This window comes from Silurus meridionalis, chromosome 1 (genome assembly GCF_014805685.1).
Source record: "Silurus meridionalis isolate SWU-2019-XX chromosome 1, ASM1480568v1, whole genome shotgun sequence".
Lineage (NCBI taxonomy): Eukaryota > Metazoa > Chordata > Actinopteri > Siluriformes > Siluridae > Silurus > Silurus meridionalis.
Genome location: NC_060884.1, coordinates 15,048,449 through 15,071,484, shown reverse-complemented (window position 1 = coordinate 15,071,484; position 23,036 = coordinate 15,048,449). Strand labels below are relative to the sequence as shown.

The window sequence follows — 23,036 nt, the reverse complement described above, 5'->3', positions numbered from 1 at the left end:
ATCTGTCAGCTACAAAAATATCTAGCATGAAAAATGGAATAGTACAATTTCTTGATTATACTTTATTAATCTGCACATTGGTGCGGTCTGAACTTTATATCAGACCACATCTGGACCATTTGAACTGACAATTCATCAGTGCCTGTATGAAAAATTATTTGTGACATAGCATAAGAGTGCACACGCCGTTAATGAATCAAATTGCAAAATATAAAAATATCAACTATCAACTTCCCTTTTCTCTAGCTACATTATTGTAATATATTTTAAATAATTCCTTCTGATTTTCTCATTCGCTTTACATAACATATTTCTGGAAAAAATTTAAAATAATTAAATCAGTAAAAAATAAAACAATGTTATAGACTCAGAATTGTACATACAGCATCTCATGACATGTTAGTTTACAGTTGTTCAGCTTTAAATATGAACCATGTTTCCATTTGTAACATGTTGCTTAACAATGTATTTTAAATATATTTCTGGTGAAAGATAAAGCAAAATTGCCACCAAAGAACCACATTTTAAAATACGGTTGATCATACAGTACATGACATTAACGTATCACAAGAACTATGAATAGTGGTGCAATTATTTTACCTTTTTACACACAGCTTGTCATGGTCCTTTATTTATGCTAATCAGCTTATTTAATGCGTTCATGTTATTCTTTAAATTTGTCATTTTTTCCCCCCATGCCCATGATAACAGGCGCAGCCCGGACACCGCATACACACTACAATATGTGCTGCGCACGCACTGCTAACAGAGAATGCATGAACTTGGCTGTAATTTTGTTTGGAATTAGTCCTGCATCCATATTGAGACATCAATCATGGTCTAACGTCAGTTGTCATAAATGATGGAAAGTGTGAGAATAGTGCAGTTTTTAAAAGGTGATACAGACAAACATGAATGGATGAATGAAGAATTGATTAACTTACCCCATTAATTGTCTTAGTAACTATTGACAAACCATTAATTTCTGGATTAATGCAACAAATGATGTCTACAATAGTCCGTGTGATTAGCATAAATCCAGGCTCAGCAAAGATATGACTAAATTATTACATACAAACAATCAGACTGAAAGCAACCATGATTAGTTATTCATGATAATTAACCACATAATTTGTATTAACTATATATACATTTGGAATTGGAATTGTAAACACTTCAATTGTAGTTTTAATTCTAGTTAAATTAAACATTAATACAGCTGCACATGATTTGACATCATGCGGCTCTTGCATATGGAATAGTGTAGTTTAGTCGAATCAGTAATAGTGAGGCACAAACTTCAGCAGTACTGTAAAAACACCATCAGTACACAATGTGTAAAAAAGTACTTAAATAATCAAAATACTCAGCCATACTAATGGTTAATTAAAGTTAAAGCCTTACTCTTACTGATCGATTGATTGTTTGTTTGTTTCATTACTTGACTGAGAATGTGAAACCCAGACCATACTTCGTTCATCAACGCTAATTACTCTATTCCATATACAAAAGTAGTTATTGATTAGTTTGGGACTTTTATTGATCAATTGGAGAAGCTCTATCAGACTCCCAGACATAGCTGACAGTGGTATTTCCAGGATGGCAATTCATGCTGTAAATCAGGGGTCACCAACATGGTGCCGGCGAGCATCAGGTCACCCGCAAGGACCCCATGAGTCGCCTGCGCGCCTTTTCTAAAAATAGCTCACCATAGCGCCACTTACCAGTGAGCTGCATCTAATTTTTTTGTTGTTATTCTTTTTTAAATCACACTTGCATTGGTGTGAATTTGAGAATGACAATATTTAAATATAGATGACTAGATATAGATCAATATAATTATTTATTAATAATAACATAAAAATAAGGTAAATTGAGCTAATTTGTTATTTCAGAAGTGTGTATCAAACTAATAGCCCTACACAACAATCGGTACCCAAGAAGTAGCTCTTAGTTTCAAAAAGGTTGGTGACCCCTGCTGTAAATAACGTAAATGAAGGTATCCTAATGTACTTGTGAACTAAATGCAATGCACTGAATGCAAGATGAATGAATAATAATATTAACAGTGTTAATCATCGCTTCTATACCACAGAACTGTAGCTTTTCTTTTTGTTTTTGTTTTGATCTTATCCAACACGGCCTAAAGGAACAATTCTCGAAGTGAAGTCAGAGTAAAGTTCAGTAAAGTTTCCACACAGCTCTAGTCTCTCACCTCAGGGCTCTCCTAATATGTTGACAAACTGCTACAGATGCTCAGAACCAGCATCTCAACAGCGAAGCTCCACCAAAGCGCTGTTCTACTTCTCCAGAACAACAACCCAGCGGCGTGAAAGCACTTTAAATGCTAATGCATGCAAACAAGCAGTCTGGAAATTTTCACTGCTTAAAACATTATGTATAATGCATCCAAAAATCTCCATGTGTGAATTTGTTCTTCGTGCATGCTTCAGGGCAGATTAACATACACTTTCCAAACCGCACTCCTTTGCAATGTCTTCATGGTGCTTGGAGTTTGTTAGAATCAGGTTTTAATGGCCTAGAACCATCATCAAAACATTCATTTCAATCACATCAGTGTTTTGATAGCTCTTTTTATGTTTTCTCACCTCTTTAGTCTTGTCCATTGCTTTTAGGATGGCAACATTGAGCTTCTCTAGAGCTGAGAGAACATTCAGATACTCCCCAAGATGTTGAGAAAAATAATCTGAAAGGAGGCAACAGGAGAGCACAGAGAATGCAAAGGTTGTGTAGTGTTTAGAAAAAGAAAATACCACATAAACATTTCAGGTTTGGACAAAGACAAAGTGCTATGAGCTACTTTTATTCTCCCAAAAATTTCACAACCCACTCTCTGCACTCGCACAAAATCATACGCCAGCAACTTTTGTTTCTGTACACAGGAGAATTAACTCCCTGGAAATCGCTGCACTGGCTGCGAAATTCCATTATTGTTGAAAACAGTACATTACATTGCTACCTCCTCTGCAAGTCCTAGCACATATATATATATATATATATATATATATATATATATATATATATATATATATATATATATATATATGTTGTTCCATAACTATAATTTTTCCAAAGATATATGTCACAAACTCTTATCTGGTCTGGTGAGGTTTACTAATAGTTTATGCCCTCCAGTAAACCCTGTGCATTTACCCTGGTGAATGTACTCTTGATCGTTGGCTTTGACACAGAAACCTCCACAGCTTGATCTTTCTAACATTGTATTGGTTTTTTTTTTCATCAGGGTAAGAATTCTTCTGTCACCTACCACTTTTTGTCCCTTTGGCTGTTTCTGCACTAATCGTTGACTTTCTTTCCCAAATTGTTTGTCAAATGTTATCATCTTCTAAAATATCCAACATTACTATTCCTAAAACACATTTTTGAATGTAAATCTTGCCAAAATTGAAATTCAGACTGGAGATTGAACTTAAACTGAGCTGACTATCGTTCCATTGCTTGAATTAATGACTTGTATAACTTAGATTCTCCTAGTCAAAATCTACCATCACATTAATCTCAGCCTCCATTAGTCACTCACAGATCATTTAACTCAAGGACTATGCCACAGAAAGCAACATTAAATGCTGAAATTATCAAAACGTTTTTAGACCCATACAAATATTAGACGGAGTAACTGCTTCTAACAATACTGTTTCTGCCTTCTTCACTGTATCTCAGTGACATTTCTTTCTTAGAAACATGGATCTATTGAGAATGACCGTGATTGATTTAATGCCTTTCCTGAAGTGGTGCAACATGGGAGAACAGCATTATGCACAGAATCAATGTAGTCTGGCAGGCAGTGGTCAGTATACTGAGAATCACTGTCGATATAATAAGAAGGGCAATTCAGAGTTGTTTTTGATGAAAGGGGTACAGGCCAGAATAATCGACAAGGCAATCAAAGTTGGCAAGTCTTTGCAAGATTTTCATATATGGTGTGAGCTGTTAGAGGAATTGACACAATGTGTATATTCTGGAGATAGTTTCCTTTTGATCCATTTTTTTGTTGATTTTAGCAACATAACTGCAATGTATATTCGAACTTCTAATGTTGGATAAGGCAATGTTTCTTCCATCAGACAAATAGCAGTCATCAGACAAATGGCATCATGAGTCTGTAGGCACTGCCACATAGGGCTGAGTGGTATGTCATAACTCTCTCTGAATGTGATGCAGATTTTGAAAAAAACTGTTTCCTGCTATCATTTTACATTTACTCAATAACAGAAAAAAACACCACTGTTTCTATTATTAAAATAAATAGAATGATTTCTGCAAAACAAACATACGATTGAATAGTTGAAAGCGATTGGCCAAAATGAGAGCAATATTTTTTATATAACAGCACACATTACATTTCCATCAATATTAATGCACTCATTGTAATACAGTATGTTAGTGTTTCTATAGTAACAACTCAAACACAGGGACTTGTGAACGCTCTACCCAATCTAAGCCTATTATTAAATAAATATATAAATATGGTGGTTTAATAACGTTATTTCTTATAATTGGTGGTCATTTTTTTGTGTTGTAAATTAATTTTTACATTTATAGAAAGCAGAATCAGTAGTAAGCTCTCTCAGTTTCTGCACTGCCGACTGTTACCTCAGTAAAATGAGAGGCTGTGCTGAGAGAGAGAGAAGCTGGTGAGGAAATGACTGTTTATAGCCACTATAACGCAGGTGAGAACAAGAATTAACTTGTCTCTAGGTCATTTTACAACATTAAGTCTAACTACGCACTTTTAAAATGCAGGATGCCATTCATTAATAAATTACACATCACATTTATTGGAAAATCACTGTATAAGTAAAACATTAGCCCACACTGTTTTGTTATACAAAACTACACACTTCGGGGGGTAGCAACATGTCTCGTGCAGGATCAAACCCCCTGGCATGCATTGCTTTTGCATAACAGCATGATCTGACGTGTTGTTACTTACAGGACAACCGCAAACATTTTGTATTGTATAGTTTAATAAAAGAAATATCAGAGTATGCAAACATTGCTTTTACAAATATATTAAATGATTTCACATCATCAACATGCCTTCACAAAGAAATTAATCAGTAAATGGAAGGAAGCACTGCCAAAATGAGGTTAAACCAATCTCCAAACGATGCCATTTACTGTTTACTTATCCAGAATACATAAGGGATTACACTTAGCATTTTTTACACCGTATGCACTGCCATATATACTTTCTTTCGGCATCTCCCATTAGGGGTCGCCACAGCGGATCATCCGCATGTTTGATTTGGCACATGTTTTTACGCTGGATGCCCTTCCTAACGCAACCCTCCACCTTTATCCGGGTTTGGGACCGGCACTAAGAGTGGCTGGGGTTTGTTCCCTGACCGGGGATCGAACCCGGGCCGCAGCGGTAAGAGCGCCGCATCTGAACCATAGTGTACTTTATTAGATATTCAACCACAGGAAAATATTTTTACAGAAATACAAAGCAGAAACACTCTAAATGTGCATTTCGGTCTGTACACATTTAATCGTGTAAAATGAAATGGTACAAACACTTTTTTTGTTCGTGAATCCGCAAACAAATTTCACATTAGTATGTTTTAGCAGCGTTGTCCTACCATGCTTACAACTCTACCCAGCTGTTTGGGAAGTGCGACCTTATATACAGTACATTCACATTGTAGAAACTCTCAACAGGATAACAAAATATATGATTGATCTTTCAGCCCTTCTGCCTAAAATCACCCCTTTACTTCCTCTGAAACAGCAGCAGTGACAATCCAATAAAACCGAAATGCTGGGGATGTTGAAGTTGACGAATGAAATGAAATTGACACTTTTATGAACTGGGATACACAGCAGACCAATATGTCTGAATTTGATTAGATTGAAGCTGTGACAAAAGGTTTCACAAACTCTAGCATCTTGTGTTCATGCAGAGTAATGCAGCAGCCCTAGATTATGCCAGAGGCCAGGATACTGTTAAAAAAAACAAAAAACAAAAAAAAAGCAAGTCTGGAACTCAGTTTTAGTGAAGATTACATCCCATTGCATTAGATCCCCAAGGGGTGCATGCTGTCAGGGGGAATATATGAGCCAGTTTATCTGGTAGTAGAGCAGCATTACACACTATAGAATTCCCTCTGAAAGTATTAAAACGACAAGCATGATTCATTTGTATTTTGATATAAAGTGATGACATTTGAGTTTGAGATCAATAGAGGATTATCAGATGGCAAATCTAAGCTATCGTTTCCAATATTTACATATTTACACCTGCATGTGTTTAACAACTTGAGGTTTTGGTGGTAGACCACACACATTTCAGGGGAGCCAAAATATAGAAACAGATATCTTAAATACATTAATTAAATACACAAAATTATAATAAGATGTATTACAAATTATAAAAGTTTTATTTTTCTTTTCCAAGCTTTAGAGTCTTTTTAAATAATAAAAATGTATTAAAAACCCCAAAAGCCAGTTATATTGTGAAATATTTCCATAATTACTAACAACATGATAATAAATGATTTTTTAAAATGTATATTTGTGTTACTGCTCCATATAAAGTAAAAGCCCCAGCATCATCAATAGTGTCTCAAGTCTGGAATGACTTCTGAAGACTGCCATATTTGTCTGACACCAATCTGTTACTCTGTTGCCCTGTGCAGATGACCAATGAAATGGCTCATGAAATGGCTGTATTGCTGCAAATTTATTTCACCATTCCAACTCTGCAGGCTCAAACAAAAAACTATTTACTAACTCCACCAGGTTCCATTTTTCCACCTCCACAAGGCCCTGACACCTTTCCAAAATCTCTAGATGAATCGGTAAAAAGCTACATGTAGCCAGGTCAAATTAAAAGGAGGAATAAGAGGAACATAGTTGTGTTTTTACTTATGAAACTTATTAAACAGAAAATAATTATTTAAGCCTACCTGATAACTTGTCAGTGTCAAGGTTGCTGTAAAGAGAAGAAGAAAATGAAAGGAGGGAAAGTGGAGGTTTAATAGATGGAGAGTGATTTTTACTGTACTAGTTCTGCAAATCCCGGCAATAGGGTTGGACTATAATGCGACATTTATCAGGTTAATAATATAATTGTGTGTCATGTAAGGGTATAAACAATGACATACGTTTTTGGACAGTGGCATAACTTGGAATCAACTCTAACACTTTTTTGAATCTTCTGAAATAAGGAGGAAACGGGCCATACCTGGGCATTATCAATAAATAGTCCAATTAGTTTTGAGCCTGTGAAAATAAAGGACTATGTAAAAAAAATGCAGTAATTTCAAAATGGTTAATTAAATATTTGCATTTAAAAACCTTCTGAACGTGTTGAAATTTAAATCTATTTTTGTGATATAAAAATTGTGCCACTGTCCACATATTTTTCAGAATACAGCAATCCACAAAAGCAGCCAAAAAGCTTTATGTGGTGCATATAAACATAAGCAGTAAATCCGGGTCAGTTCTGTATGATTTGTATATGTATCTGTGTAGCTGTATAATGACAGTAGCTGTTCAAAATTGGCAAAATGAACTCCAGTTAAAAACAAGATAATAGTCACTGTCATATTCAGTCTGATATGTGAACAGCCTGGTCTCTGTGTGAAATGCCTCATCGAATGAGCGATCAAAACAAATTGTAATCTTGAGCAAAGAAGCTTGGACTAAATAATTGTTGGACTTGTCTCAAGTGCTCCCTGGAGACAGTAATGGAGTTTTAATAGAGGTGAGACTCAGTAGGCTAAATTAAAAGCAAAAATAGGGCTCTTTAATGATTTAAGTAATTAAAAATCGTGTACACACAAACACACACATGCATGTTTTGTGGCCAAACTACTGTGCTATAATGGCACATGCTTGACCTTGTTTGCTTAAAGTGATGGCGATTTGTCACTGATCATGCACTTCTGTGGAATAACTGTTCTTTATTCATATTATGACATCTAGATGATAAGGGAAAGAAATTATGCCAATTATTACCATTGCATTTATGGCTATGACTGTGTACTAAACTTACTAAAATAAAAGCATTTCAATTGCATGAATTAATATTAAAGTTTCAAAGAATAAATCAATTACAAATTATGAAAATATTTATTTATAGCACATTGCAACAATGCGCAGGATAAAATATTATTAAAATTCAAACTTAAATGTTTAACTTAAATAACATACATTAAATAATAATGTACAGTCCCTCTGGCCTGCTGAAAGGTTGTAAAATTTAACATGTACTTTTATAAAAACAAAGTGCATTCAGAACAAGTGCAACCACTTAAAGATACAACACTACAACAATATCACTGGGAAACTTCCTGCCTTTTCAAAAACGTCCACCACAGATGGAGTACGCATGCTCGGAGGGGTTTTGCTTTTCTGTGCCGCGTTCCTCTCATATTCAGCATAGCGATCGGGATGTTTGGATTTCAGGTGATAAATTAAACCCGACGTCAGTCTTTGCAGACGCACCCCCTCTTGAAATTTCGGCATTACATGTTTTGCAAATCGCTATCCGTGGATCTTTCTCAGATATACTGAAATACGTCCACACCGCAGACATGTTGCTTTAGACATGCACGTGCAGGCCGCGGTTTCTGTTTGCATCATCACAACAAACTGTTTCGGCCATGTTTTTTCGGTGATCAAAGTCTTTCGGCCGAAAACCGAAAATCGAAAATGCACTTTTCGGTGGCCGAATATTCGGTGCATCCCTAATATATATATATATATATATATATATATATATATATATATATATATATATATATATATATTTATACACATACAGTCGAACCCACTTATCTCGACCTCGGTTAACTCGCCAACCCTATTAAGTCGACGTTTTTGAAGTGGAACCGCCAAATTCTCGCTTTGTCTTAGCATTTTTTATCGGTTATGTCGATTCTTTTATGTCGACGAACCCTAATATCTCGAAAAAAAGGGGTGAAAAATTTGCCACTTAATGTCGGTTATCTCGATCCCCATGACCAATCGCCGGCTTTTGCCACGTCACCATCTCACTACTGTATTTTCGCGTATATAAGACGCGTCTTATAGAAAGTTTTACATACCCATCACCCAGGGTGCGTCTTATATACGCGAAAATACGGTAGTGAGACGGCACTGTGCAGCCGCAGAAGAACTCGTGGAAAAATCAAGCCTTACAGATGCTACAGGTGTAGGATTTTCAGAGCTGTGTGTCAGAGTGAAATAACTCGAGAATTTAATTTTAACATTTTTTAATTTGTTCGTTTTATAAAAACTACACCCCGCACGTTTTTTGTGATTTTGTGAGCAATCTTTGTGTTTGCAGTGTTGGAGAATATAATAAAGGTTTGTTTTGAGAATCGACGGTTGTTTGTATTGTATACTGGTAAATCTCTGCTGTTAGTTGGTGTACATGTATGTACATTATTATAGCATGCCTTCATCAAACAAATCGCGGCAACGCTGTTGTGTAAAAAAACTCCAAAAACACGTGCATGTACATTCTCATTTATTAACGCACATCATGTACATAAAGAAATTTCAAGCACGTTAATAAATTGCCGCCATATTGGTTTTCGTTTATCTCGATCATCGTTATCTCGACGCTTTTTGCCGACCCCCTACGCCGTCGACATAACCGGGTTCCACTGTATATATATTTATACATACAGTTTATTCAAATGTATAATCTAAGTAATAACCAAACATGCAAAACAGCAAGGATTTTATTTTGATGTGATAGTATGTAGAAAGGAGAACTAATAGCCAGGCTGAAAGATACACCAGCCTCTGTATAACTCCTGGCTGGATTAATGCTTTAATAAGGATGGGCAACTTGGCTTGGTTTTGCAGGGAACCAGATGCATGCTGAGCACCGAATGGATCTCTATTTTAGGACTACGGGACTCAAATTTACCCGATTTCTGAATGCTGTAATTAGTACGCAATTGGTTGCCATGATTGCAGATTGTGTGCCATTTAAAAAAGTCTGTCAAGTGTTTTGATCAATGCAAAAACCCAAATAAAAACCATTCCCATGTGGTTCTACATTGCAGGAATTTTTAAGCCCAAGTTTATATATATATATATATTTCTTTCATCTAAAGACAGAACCTACTTTTTGGAAAACTATGTGTGGAATCTTTACTTTTGCCTTGATTACCATGACAGCTTCTGACATTAGTCTTTATTTGTTTCGTGTTTAGAAAGTCATTAAAGCCAGGCTGTGCTACAGCTTGTCATTGCTTGTCACAGGGAGCAGTAATTATATAGAATGATAACGGGGAAAGATCCCATATATAGTGTAGATTTAAAAATAAGGTATAAAAATTCAGGTAGTACATACTTTGTCTGTCGCCCATCAATAGAGTAGAACAGCTCCTGCAGCTCTTCAGTCGTGAGAATCCCATCTGAAAAGTATGCTTTGAATTCTTCAAAGGACAGCTTGCCATCATCTAACATACAAAAATAATAATAATACAAATACATTTCACGACTCTCACTTAGTAGCCAAGCTCTCTAACAAAGTCATATTTCAAATGAACTATAATGATTGAATGATTTTATCCCTGTATCTTGTAGAAAATAATAGATTCACTTGATTAACATGTGCTACTGTTAAGCATTGCCAGAAGCAAGAGATGGTTTTGACAAGATTTCTTCATGAGTTTAGTTCTTGCAATGCAACACGAGTCAACTCACACAAGGACTTATCCCATAGATGACTGGAGTCATACATCAGTCCTTATAGATGAAGTACCATTTGGCTTCTGTGCCCTTGAACCTCTGATTGTGCCGTATCGTTCATCAATCCCACAGATAGGAAGTCTAACAGAGCATGCCCACTGGAAGAACTCAAATATCAAATCACCAGTTTGAACCCTCAGTGCACAGCTTGATGGTGCCATATGTGACCTAAATCACAGCAGGCATGAACACTGAGCATCTCTCACTCCTCTGAGCACTTTCATTCATTTTTCAACTTTTTATTGGAGCGCTGCATTTGGCCGCTCAATTGTGATGACATAACATCAAGTGCATGTTGCGCTTCAATATTACAGCACAAAAATCAATCATTCCAAGTTCACACCTCAATGGAACATGTGCTTCTTGAGCCACCGAGTTTCTTCTCTGGGCTTTGGCTTTCCTACTGCCTCAAAAAAAGTTTTGATCGTAAATTAGGTGAGACAGCTGAGAGACAGACTCCAAGGAAAAGAGTCAACATGCAGAACCAGAGCAGCTGAAATCTGATTTATCTCAGGCAAGTTATCGAACTGTAAACCTGGTTAAAAAAGGGGGATTTAATACAAAAAAATGAAACAAAGAATACCTGAGTGAAGGAGCAATGTGTAAGAAGGACACTTATTACAATATAGTGCATAAGGAACATCCCGGAAATAATGGTGAAAAAAAGCATTTTACTGATTTTGAATGTTTTGTTGCATTAAACACTTATATGCATGCATAAAATATTTCTTTTTGTGGAAAATCGTACCTTAATACACAAAGAAGGTCAAACAAACAGACGACCTAACAATGAAAATGTCAAGACCTAACTATAAAATTATCTAAAAAAAAAAAAAGTCTTTAGACTATCTAGGAGGCTAGCATGCTGGCTAAATGATCAGACTCATAATTACCCAGGGGGCTAAAAAGGTCCATATTATGGTCTGTCAGAACGACATCCAAGAACTCGGCCTTTACTTGGTTATTTCAAGGGCAAATTTGGCAGCCATCTGGTCCAAAGCAGCATGGTGAAAAAAGACATCCCTGAGCAGCATCTTTAATCTCCCCTTCTGACTTATTTACTTTTAAAGTTAAGACTCTTTCAATCTCAAAAGAAACAGACCAGGAAGGAAAGGAACACAGGCAACTTGCAATATGTGGTCAATGAAAAAGAGAAAGAGCTCATATCTTTTTCTTAAAATTCACTTATCTGGAATAGAAGACCATACCAGGCTCATTTTTCTAACTTTACAAGTCTACAGCATTACTGAGATCTATAGAAAACTAGAAATCAAAGAAGCCACTAATGCACAGTATTTGGCATTTTTTTCTGCTATATTGTTGCATAGGCATGGGTTTGTCCATCTTCGGCACTGTTAGGTCACACAGAGCTGTGAAAGGCACGTACCAAAACAGGAAAATGCTTATCAGCAAGGACACAGTCTCATGGATTATTATTGCAAATTCAGCTTTAAGAGGTCTCAGCAGAGGAGGTGTGCTGTCAAGCAAAATTCGAGTGCTGTGTAAGAGCTTCACTCTGCTCACTTCAGTCTGTAGGATGGTATTTGATGTACATCCAGAGACTAGATTTAATTCCACAGGGGTTTCATCTACTCTACTGCTCTGTCTTATTCAGGCTAAATTGAATGTGCTGGTTTGTCTTATTCACAAAGCAGATTCAAAGTCAATGGTCGAAAATCATTCAGTAATCGTGCTTCTTTAACATAATAGGGGGTATTATTTGGAGGGAATTTATACTTAACTGGAGTGCTACTAAAATGTAATACTTGTATTTGAATTTCCAAGAAAGAAAAAGAATCCTTTACTCACTTAAAACATTCTCTTTCTTCAAACCTTCAAAGTACTCTTTACAAATCCTGAAGGTCTTTTGTTCTCTTATCCAGCCAATGAGCTCCCATGAATTAAATCTGATTAATAGGTATGATATTAATTTTTTAGTTCAAAGCATCTAGACCTATTCATAAATGTAAAAAATTGTCAGAAAAATTGTCAGAAGACCTCATATTCCGATAATCCTTCAGAATCTCGCAAATGTCTGTGCATCAACTATGTCACACAAGGGAATGAAAGCGTAATAGATTTTCTTTTCTATCTAAATCACATTCTAGCGCTTTCCAGATAACTAACTTGTCATCTCTTTCATTCATTCATTCATCTTCAATAATTGCTTTATCCTGGTCAGGGTCACTGTGAATCTGGAGCCGCAGGTGGTGACTCACACGGAACAGGACGCTAGTCAATCACAGTACGCCATGCACACACAATGCATGCACTGATTTCCAACTAGCGCAATTTAATGTACTCTTCCCACGTCCTTGCATGGGAAGAAACCAGAAAACCCAGGCAAAAACATGCTCAGAAATGTTGACGACATGTAAACTCAGACATAGACAAAAGAGGTCAGGACTGAACAAGGAGCCCTAGGGCTGTGATACAGCAACCTCTTGGGTGTAAACTATTTATGAGAATCAAGTAATGAAGTTGTATCGGCTTGAGCAAACCCACAGGGATTCCCTCATTGGAAAATCATGAGACACAGTCAGCATGTGCGTGCTAAAAACAATACTGGAAGGCACCCAAGGTTTATGACACTTACCACTCTGTGCTAGAAGAGCACTGCTTTCATTCTTCTTCACCATCAGCAACCTCATATTAAATAAAAATCACTTTCTGTAAAGAGATTCAACTGGTTTGTCCATTCATTCATATGCCCCTGCAATTGAGCTTTCCCTTACACTTGAACGATCAATAGGCTTGAAATCCAATAACGGTTATTCAAAGTAAGTATAAGACTAGGACTGATTCACCACTAGACTGAGTTTACACTTGTTCTCACACAGACACTTCAAATGGAATTGCAGTTCAGCTCTCAGCTGGATGACACGATTTAACAACACTTTAGTATAAACACAGTGTTTTCACTTGTGTTACAGACTGGCTACAGAAGTGACCACAAAACTTATTGTGCTCTCATTTACAAGTACAAACAATGCGTGGCAAAATAGCATGCAAAGCAAACATAAAGATGCATAAAAAGACATGTATTTGAAAAACGTGCCCAAAATAGTAGCAAAAGATAACAAGGAGCATAAAGAGGAAGCAAAAGAGATACAGGCAGAAGGATAGCTATAATATATATAAATATAATTCAGATCACTGTGACTGACCATGTCCCTGACCATGAACAATGAGAGAGGCTCAGTTCGAATAGTAATAATTTACTTCAATGTACTACAGGGAGAAACAACAAGGATTTTATCTGAAGTTAATGTATTGTCTTACATAATTATATAGCCCTGTATTGGTTAAGGTTAGGTTAGAATTAAGGTTAGGGTTTTGTTGGGGTTAGTGGTAAAGATTATGATTGGGGATAGGGGTTAATATTAAGGTTATAATTAGAATTAGGGTTGTGGTCAGAGTTAAGATTAGGGTTTGAATAAGGGTTGGGTGGTAGAGTTAATATTAGGGTAAGAATTTGGTTTAGGTTTCAAATTAGGGTTGGGGAGAAAGTAAGGGTTAGAATGTGGGATTGGACTAGAAATAGTGTTAGAATTGAGGTTAGGGTTGAGGTTAAGGTTTAAATTTGAATTAGGGTTCAAATTAGGTATAGGGTTAGAGTAAGGGTAGGACTGTTAGTGTGGACTACAATTAGAGCTAGGGTTAGAATTAAGATTTGAACTAGAATTGGGATTAAGGTTAGAATTAGGGTTTGGGCTAGGGGTTAGGGTTAAGATAAGGGTTAGAATTTGGGTTACAGTTAGAATAGGTTTGGGAATAGAATTAAAGTTGGATTGGTAGTTTGGTTACGATTGCAATTATGATTGTGGTTACAATTAGGATTGCGGTTAGAGTTAAAGTTTGCATTAAGGTCGAGGATATAGTTAGAATTAGTGAGAATTAGGTGTTAGAATTAGGGTTTGGCCTATGGGTTAGAGTTAAGGGCCGGGTTAGAATTTAGGTTAAGGCTAGAATAGGTTTGGGGTTATATTTTGAGGTTAGGGTTAAAATAGAGGTTAGAATTAAGTTTAGGGTTTGGGTTAAGACTAGAGTTAAGGTTACAGTTAGAATTAAGGATAGGATTAGGGTTATTGTTATAGTTAGAATTGGGGATAGGATTACGGTTAAAGTTAAAGTTAGAGTTAAAATTAGGTTTATAATTAGGGTTGGTGTTAGGGTTAGATTTTGGGTTAGGTACAAAATTAAGGTTGGGGTAAGAGTAAGAGTGGGGGGTGGTGGTAGCCTAGTGGTTACATCATTAGACATTTGATCCAGGGGTCTTGGGTTCATGTCCTGGCCATATCAGGCTGCCACTCTCTTAATCCCCCATGAGTGCTATGATATGGGGATAAAGTAACAAAACTGCTAGAAAATTCAACTGTTAGAATGACATCCGTCAGATGAAAAAAAGTAACGGTGAATGTGAAACTGGTCATGTGAACGAAATTACGCGTATAAGAAAAACGGGGCATAACATATTTTCCTGGCAGGACACACAGCTTGTGTTATGTGGATGAGGTCACTGACACCCACTAAACATATACATTTTGAACTGGACATTCTGTGAGATGGTGTTGTTCTGGATTAAATAGAAGAGTGTCTGATTTTATGTTTATTGTTGCATTTGGATTATAGGTTTGAAGATGATGTGAAATGACTATTTTAGGTTTAGACAAAATGGATCTTGAAGCAGCTGAGAACACCTGTAAAATGAGTACGCTTATATTCCTACAGAGTAGCTTTTTTTTACTATAACATCTTAAATATTTAAGGTAAAGGCACATATGCTAGAATTGTCTAAGTTTCAAAATTTAAAGTGAACACTACAAATGAATAGCCAAGCAAATACCACAGAACACCAGAATAAAACGTCTCAAATATAATTGAATTATTAATAATTGATATTAAGCTATTGTGTACTCAGAATAGTCAGATGATATGAAGCTTCGGGGACTCAAATCTTATCTGTTCAGTCGTCCCATCTGTCCACAGCCTGCTCTTTATCCCTTCTTCTGTTCACTCAGCCTATTTCCAGATTCTTTCTGTTGTGCTCAATCTCCTCTCCTCTCTAGGTACCCATCCCTCTCAAATGAGTTAATTTCTCCATCTAAATCCTTAATTTACTAAGTTTGGGGATGATCTGAGAATGAAATAGTTTGGCTTATTCTTTGTCTTGATGATTATTGCGTTATAATAAGAATGGTGCAACTGCATGGCCAAAGTAAACACACAGATGCGATTTTAAGTTTATTTTTACGCTCAACTAATTACTCAGATTTCTAATAGACTGCAATCTGCTCAAGCTACTGCGCTTCTCATCTCTGTGCACAAACTGGAAGGTTTTTTTGGTGTGACTTAATCCAATTATTATGTTGTCCCTTTTATTAGTACAGCCTTTATTATTACTTTACATGGGAAATAATGTAAACTCGTCTATATTAAACCTTCACTAACATTTAGAGATTAACTATGGGTTAAAAAGTTTGATACACAACTCCAAAAAAGTTCCATACAAGGAAGGCTATATGACGCAATGTTATGTATGTACTGATAGAATAGTCCATCCGTCTCCATACCACCCTGTCCTCTACATCTGCCTCTTTCAAACCAACTACCTGCATGTCTTCCCTCACCACATCCATAAACCTTGTCCTTCCTCTTTTCCTCCTTCTTGGTGGCTCCATCCTTAGCATTCCGATATACCCCATGTCCCTCCTCTGCACATGTCCAAACCATCTCAATCTCTCCTCCCTCACCTTGTCTCCAAAACATCCTACATGCGCTGTCCCTCTAATAAACTCAATTCTAATCCTGTCCATCCTCATCACTCCCAACGAAAACCTCAACATCTTCAGCTCTGCTACCTCCAGCTCCACTTCCTGTCTTTTACTCAATGCCACTGTCTCTAAACCATACAACATCGCAGGTCTCACCACAGTCCTATAAACTTTCCCTTTCACTCTCCCAGATACCCTACTATCACAAATCACTCCTGCTACTCTTTTTTACCCACTCCACCCTGCCTGCACTCTTTTTTTCACTTCTCTAACACACTATCATAGATAAATGACAGGTTAAGATAGGTTAATAAAAATGTGCTCATTCTATTACATTATTCTTTCAATAGTAACGGCTCATACACAGGGACTTGAAATAATCTAATAAAACTAATAATAAACAGATTTTAAAGAAACATCGTGTTTAACGACGTAAAATTTTATTCAACATTTACAAAAGGAGTCCTGATTATAAGTGTTTTGTAAAGTTTTCGAGCTCAGGAAAGTCTTTAGAATAGAAATGTTTTACGCTTTCTAAACTGTTAAAAAAAGAGAGAGTGAGACTGATAAGGGAATAGTGTTATAAAGTAGTTATCCTCAAATAAATTGTACATAATACATAATGCATGATTGTTCATTAACAAATTAAATGTTGAAATTGATAGCAATTAGCAATGGTACAAGTTGTTAACGGATGTTCCTGTATAACAGCATGATCTGTAATTTATTGTCATTGGATTACTAATAGGTTTTTTCGTTGTTGTTGTTTTGGCCTGTAAGTGCAAAACAAACCAAAAAAAAATGCAACAGCAAAAATCTGAAAACCCAAGGAGAAACCCAAAAAACAGAACATTTCAAAAATACAGAAAAACGGTGCATTTCTGAAGTTGCTCTTGTATTTAAAAATGAGCTTTCATGTTTAACAATTCTTTATTTTTATTTAAGTTAATAATTTTTTGGGATTGTTATTGTATTTTGCACTTACAGACCACTGTATGAAAGTCAACAACAACAACAAAAAAAAAAACGTTAAAAAAGCCTTAATTTTTGATATACAGTAATCCCCCGCTTTACCACGGTTGGAATCTCGCGCCCCGGTTTATCGCGGAATTGCTTTTGCCAAATAACTCATTTGTTTAGCTGATTTTCCCGGTCTCTCGTGGATAGCACGGTAGACCAAAAAACTTATAGGGCATTACGTTTTTTGTTGAAATAATGAAATTAAATTAATGAAATTTTTTTGGATTAATTAAAAAAAAAGTGAAATGTTAATACAGTACAGTACTGAATACATAAAATAGATTTTATGAAAAAGAAAAAGCATATGTCCATAATATATGCATATGTCCACTCATAGCATGCGCCGGCTCACCATGATGATACTCACTTCCATGTATGTTTAGCCATTTTTTTTTTTACTCATGACTCATCTTGTGATTTGTCATTTTTCTCATGTGTCAAGTTATTTCTGCTGTTTTCAATTTAGCTACAATTAAGAAGCCATGTTACTGTTTGATATTTTCCTGATCACCTTTCTGTTTCTTGTTTAACGTTCTCGTTTATTCCCATGCACTGTTTGCTAATCTCCAGATCTTTGCCTGGATTATGTTTTCGAGTTTGCCTGCCTTTATGGATTGTTTGGCAGTTTATTTATCACTATCGTGCATTCAAAACATACATGACACGAGCAATGTCAAAAGCTGTAGTTTCCAAAATAGTTATTTCACCAGGGTCCTCTGTTGTGTGGTGTTTTTATATGACATTGAATAAAAACCACTGCCACAATGACATTTCAAATGGAACCCGATTCTGCAAGGCGACCACGCACCTGGGAATACTTGAATAAATGAGTTTTTGGAAGCAACCAAAATCCTGCACATGTATGTCAAGAGTGAACAATGCTTAATTTAGGAATTATGCTAGTTCCGTACATAACAAAAAGATATTTTTCATAAAGAAAACATGGAAATGATACCTAGAACTGCTGCAAACTACTTTCAAGCATCTTTCTCTCAATTTTTCTAAACGCTTTCTGAGCAGAAGTAAAGAACAAAATGCCAGGAAGCCATCAGACATGTTTAAGGTTTATCATTTGATAGACCAGCAGGATTGTGCTGAGGCTGAGACATTTTTATATGATGCAGCTCAAAAAAATAAGTGACAAAATGTCTTCAGACAGGACAGAGAGACTGATTTTGACAGTAAAACACATGTAGCCACTTCATACTAGTATTTTATATATTAAATATTTGCACAAGGAATCTGTCATTTTGGGCAAATGCAATTCAAAAACCTTTGAAAACCTTATGAAATTGAAACCCGCTTTCAGAATAAAAAAGCATGCAATCACATAAACAAGCATTTCAAACAAACATAAATTGTAATATCTGTAAACTAAACATGAGTCCAATCTCTCCTCTCTTTCTTATATCATAGATCACAGTTGGGTGGCCTTTGCCTCCAACTTTTCTTCCAACCTATTCCTCTGTATAACTTCCTCAGTCGTGTGATGGATGACAACGTTCTATATCCTGTGACCCCATGCACCTGGACTGGATGAGATCTTCATGTAGGTCCAGTTGCTTCGTTTTGTTCTTTCATTGCTTGCTTGTCACAGAACCAACAATGAATCACATATAACATAATGCTTCTTTGCCAACACCAGTGAGGAAGAGCTTAAGTGATAAAAGGAATCAGTCCATATCTAGCAATGTAGGCTTATTTGTCTTTACCACATGTGCAAACATCTGAATAACCTCAGAGTCAGAACACATGGCTCTAAAATTTCTCAAACCCCTTCAGTTTCATAATTAGCTTGATGCTTAGCTACAGTGTGCAGAGAACACTCTGCTTTAAGTGCAGTTAAATGTTGTTCAGAGGTCTGTTGCTGTGGTAATGCTGCCATTGTTGATAGTGGTGTCTGAGATTGAGCAGTTCTTTGTGGTATCGAGATAGTAGAGATGGAACAATGTTAATAAAGCACAGGTGTTTGTGGGTTTTGGCAAAAAATGCGAAAAATCTTGCATGGCATGATTCCCATTGTGCTGTTTTTCTGAGGCAGCTCTATAATATGCATTATATTCGTTCCTTTGAAAAAAAATGTAGTCGCACTTTTCCATGCTAATACATTTCCTTACATCCTGTTTCAGTTACCACAGTTTTTGAAAAAATCAATAGAAAATTCCATTACACGGTGAAATCGACAATAATCATCACTTTCGTCCGGCTTATTTGTGTTGTATATGCAACCATGCCATTTAGTCACTTAGTGCCCATCTCATTGTTTAGATCCACTCCTACGTTATTGCACGGTAGTGCTTGTGTTCGAGTAACCCCCTATATTACTTAATAATGACCCCAAAGCACAAGAGACATGATCCTATTGTTAATGTTTTATTAAGCCTAATCTACAAATGAAACTTTTCACACTGTACAGTAAATAGTGTTATAGTGCTACTACTCATATTTTCAGGCACTAGCTGAAACCACGGCGGTTTTACTGTATAGCTACTGACACTTTAATATAGTTAAATGAGTGTTTTAGCCCTCGAATCCCTAAATGAATGCTGTTGGTGCTGCTCAATCAGTCTGTGTGATGTCAAAATATAAAATGATAAACTAACTTGTGTACAAAATCTTTCGAGAAAATAATCCACCTCTTAATCCCACCACTATCACTTCGCGATTATAGAAACCATCAATACTATACAAAATCGCAATATAACAACGCGTGGCATTACAAAGAGAGGGGAATTTCACATATGAATACCATTTTACTAAAGCAAGAAAACCAGTTAAGACTCCAAACTTCTACACTACAACCCCAACTGGGCACCTACATCATCTGGAGTGGTTCAGAATCAATATTTGTCTAATAATGTGACAAAAACATAAAAAATGTAAATAAAATACAACCTACACAACAGAGATGCAGACTCATAATTTGCACTGCTCTTCAGAGGCTGCAAGCCAGTGGTACCACTCGTATTCACTGGTCTTGAAGTGGTAAACAAACCCTTTGCCGGGCTGAGACAAACTAGCTAGCTTCGGGGTTGGCCGATCTCTCCTCACAATGTCTAGCTTTTCTAGAAAATTAATTTTTTTTAAAGTATGTCCGAGACCAAATAAATTTCTCTTCCTCCGTAGGCATAAAAAAGTCTAACTCTGATGCATTAATGTGTGCAGCACGCTACAGACGTGTTTTTCCAGTCAAACTTGGCTGTAACAGTTTCCCTGACCAGCCAATCAGAGGACGGAAAAATGCTGACGCTATTCTGGGCCAGCTAGCTGCCCTGTGAGGTGAATATTAATCTGATTGGTTAAAGAAACAGAGTTATTTATTAAGGAGACTATGGTAAAAAGGCCAGCAGAATAGACTTTGCAGGCACTGGGCAGATCAGATTGACATGGCAACACAGGCTGAAATCTGATTGGACAAAAAAATCTAACATACACATACACATACTGGAAGCAGTGCAGCCAAGAGAAAAGCTACGAAATGAAGAGAACAAACTGTTGGGAATAAATGAAAACAATTTCATGGAACAATTATTAGAAATTTAGGTTGTAAATGTAGGTCACTGCTTCTAATAGTGTTTCGGCCAGCAGAGAAGGCTTTGTTGGCACTCACCGCCCGCCACTGACTTTGGGCTCATTTTGGGGAAGTAGTCTTTGTTATCTCTACCAGCACTTTTTGTTAGAATATGATGCCATATAGTTTGCAAGCAACTAAATACTTTCCCCTATGATGCTAAGAAATATACAATTATGAAAAAACAGCCAATCATGTTATTTCACTCATAGCCCTTGAGAGCAGATTGTTTTCACATGTTACCATATAGTCCACATTCAAGTTTATTAGAAGCTAATTACAGCCCACTGTTTTTCCCCAATTGGATCTCTCTTTTCCCAATTGGAACCTGGTTTCAACTAATCACCAAATACACCAAAATACCAAAAGAATTGCATTTTTTTTTTATTACATCATGCTTCAGCTTGTGCAAAATCCAGCAAAGAAAGTGCTCCCTTTAAACTTTCACTTGAGTAAAAGTACAAAAGTATTTGCCTTCAAATGTACTCTGTGTTTAAGTACTACGTTTTATTAGGGCTATAACGTTATTATCATTTATTATCATTATCAAAACTCTTTGCTTAACTAACTCAGTTTATTTACATGAACTGTATGTTGGTGCTAAGTAAATACCACCAATCGGCAATGGTGGTTTTAGCTTGAATGACTCTCTGGGTGAACCACGCCATGACCCAATGTCTCCCCCATTGATTAGTTTCAGCTTTGAAAAGCTCCTCTCTGCTTCAGCTACTGTCACTGAATAAGTAAAACATATTCTCAGAGCAGTCCACAAATTTGGAGACATTCCAAACTCCTTAGCTAATTGTAGCCCTAAGATACGTGCAACATCTATATTCTTTTCATATATGTTTTTAAAATTAGCCTTTCAGCTGCACTGGAGGTTCCCCATTACTGAACTCAGTTCAGCACCTATTCAGTACAATCACAGAAAACCCTTGACATCACCTCTGTTAAAGGTAAGCAAATCAATAAGTGCTGTTTAACTTCAATCCAACTAGACTAGTGAGGTTGCAATTGTTTTGTTGCTACACACATTATGATAAAGGACATACTATAAATTATAATGTTATGCAGCTAAAATAAATATTGTTGCTCTATGCATAAAAGCATAGCAATCAACACAGCATAACCTATGTGATATACAGTTATTCAGTGTTGTGCTAGTTACTAAGAAATAGTAACTAGTTACAGTTACTAGTTACTTAATTTAAAAAGTAACTCAATTACTTTGTTGATTACTTACACCAAAAAGTAATGCGTTACTGTTAAAAGTAACTTTTAAGTTCTTTAATGTTCCCATTTATGTCCTGTTATGGGTTATGGTCTATACAAACACTTTTTTAAACACTATTTTATTTAAGTCAGACCAGCACAAACTAAATATATCACAAGGATTTCTGAAATAAATAACAAAACAAGCTGAATAATATATTCAGAATCAAAAACTAAAGTGGCTTCTGCATCATAAAAGCTGTTGTGTTGAGCTCTTAAAAATGTTATAAAAAATATCAACAATGTACAACATAACACAAAACATTTTGAAATAAATAAATGAAAGCAATCTGAATTATTCATAATCAATTTGGAGAAACTCAGCACCAAAAAACTGCTATTATTGGCAACCATAAATGATATGCATTAAAAAATAAAATAAAATAAAATAAAAGCTGTTTAACTAAGAGTGTGTCCACCGACACCGGGTTAGGTTAGAGCTTCGTCGAGGCATGTAGTTTCTGAAGGAGCTTCCACAGATTGGAGTTGCTGCTATCGCAGTAGATACGGGCTTCGAACCAGAAAGACACAGCTTACATTTGACTAAAAGGTTTTTGTCTTTATGCTCAACTAAAGTGAAATAAGGATCATATTTTCACTTTGAGAAACTTGTCTTGCAAATACTGCCGCACATACTT

General features: G+C 36.1%; 1 protein-coding gene across 1 annotated transcript in view; it reads right to left on the bottom strand.

Annotated features, from left to right (window-relative positions):
- Nucleotides 1-23,036, bottom strand: part of necab3 (N-terminal EF-hand calcium binding protein 3) — a 43,863-nt gene that overhangs the window by 12,010 nt on the left and 8,817 nt on the right. Inside the window, exons 3-5 of the mRNA XM_046859037.1 lie at nt 10,361-10,469; nt 6,954-6,979; nt 2,610-2,707 (exon numbers count right to left, since the gene is read on the bottom strand). Coding sequence (XP_046714993.1) covers nt 2,610-2,707; nt 6,954-6,979; nt 10,361-10,469 — 233 coding nt within the window. The remainder of the gene's footprint in view (nt 1-2,609; nt 2,708-6,953; nt 6,980-10,360; nt 10,470-23,036) is intronic.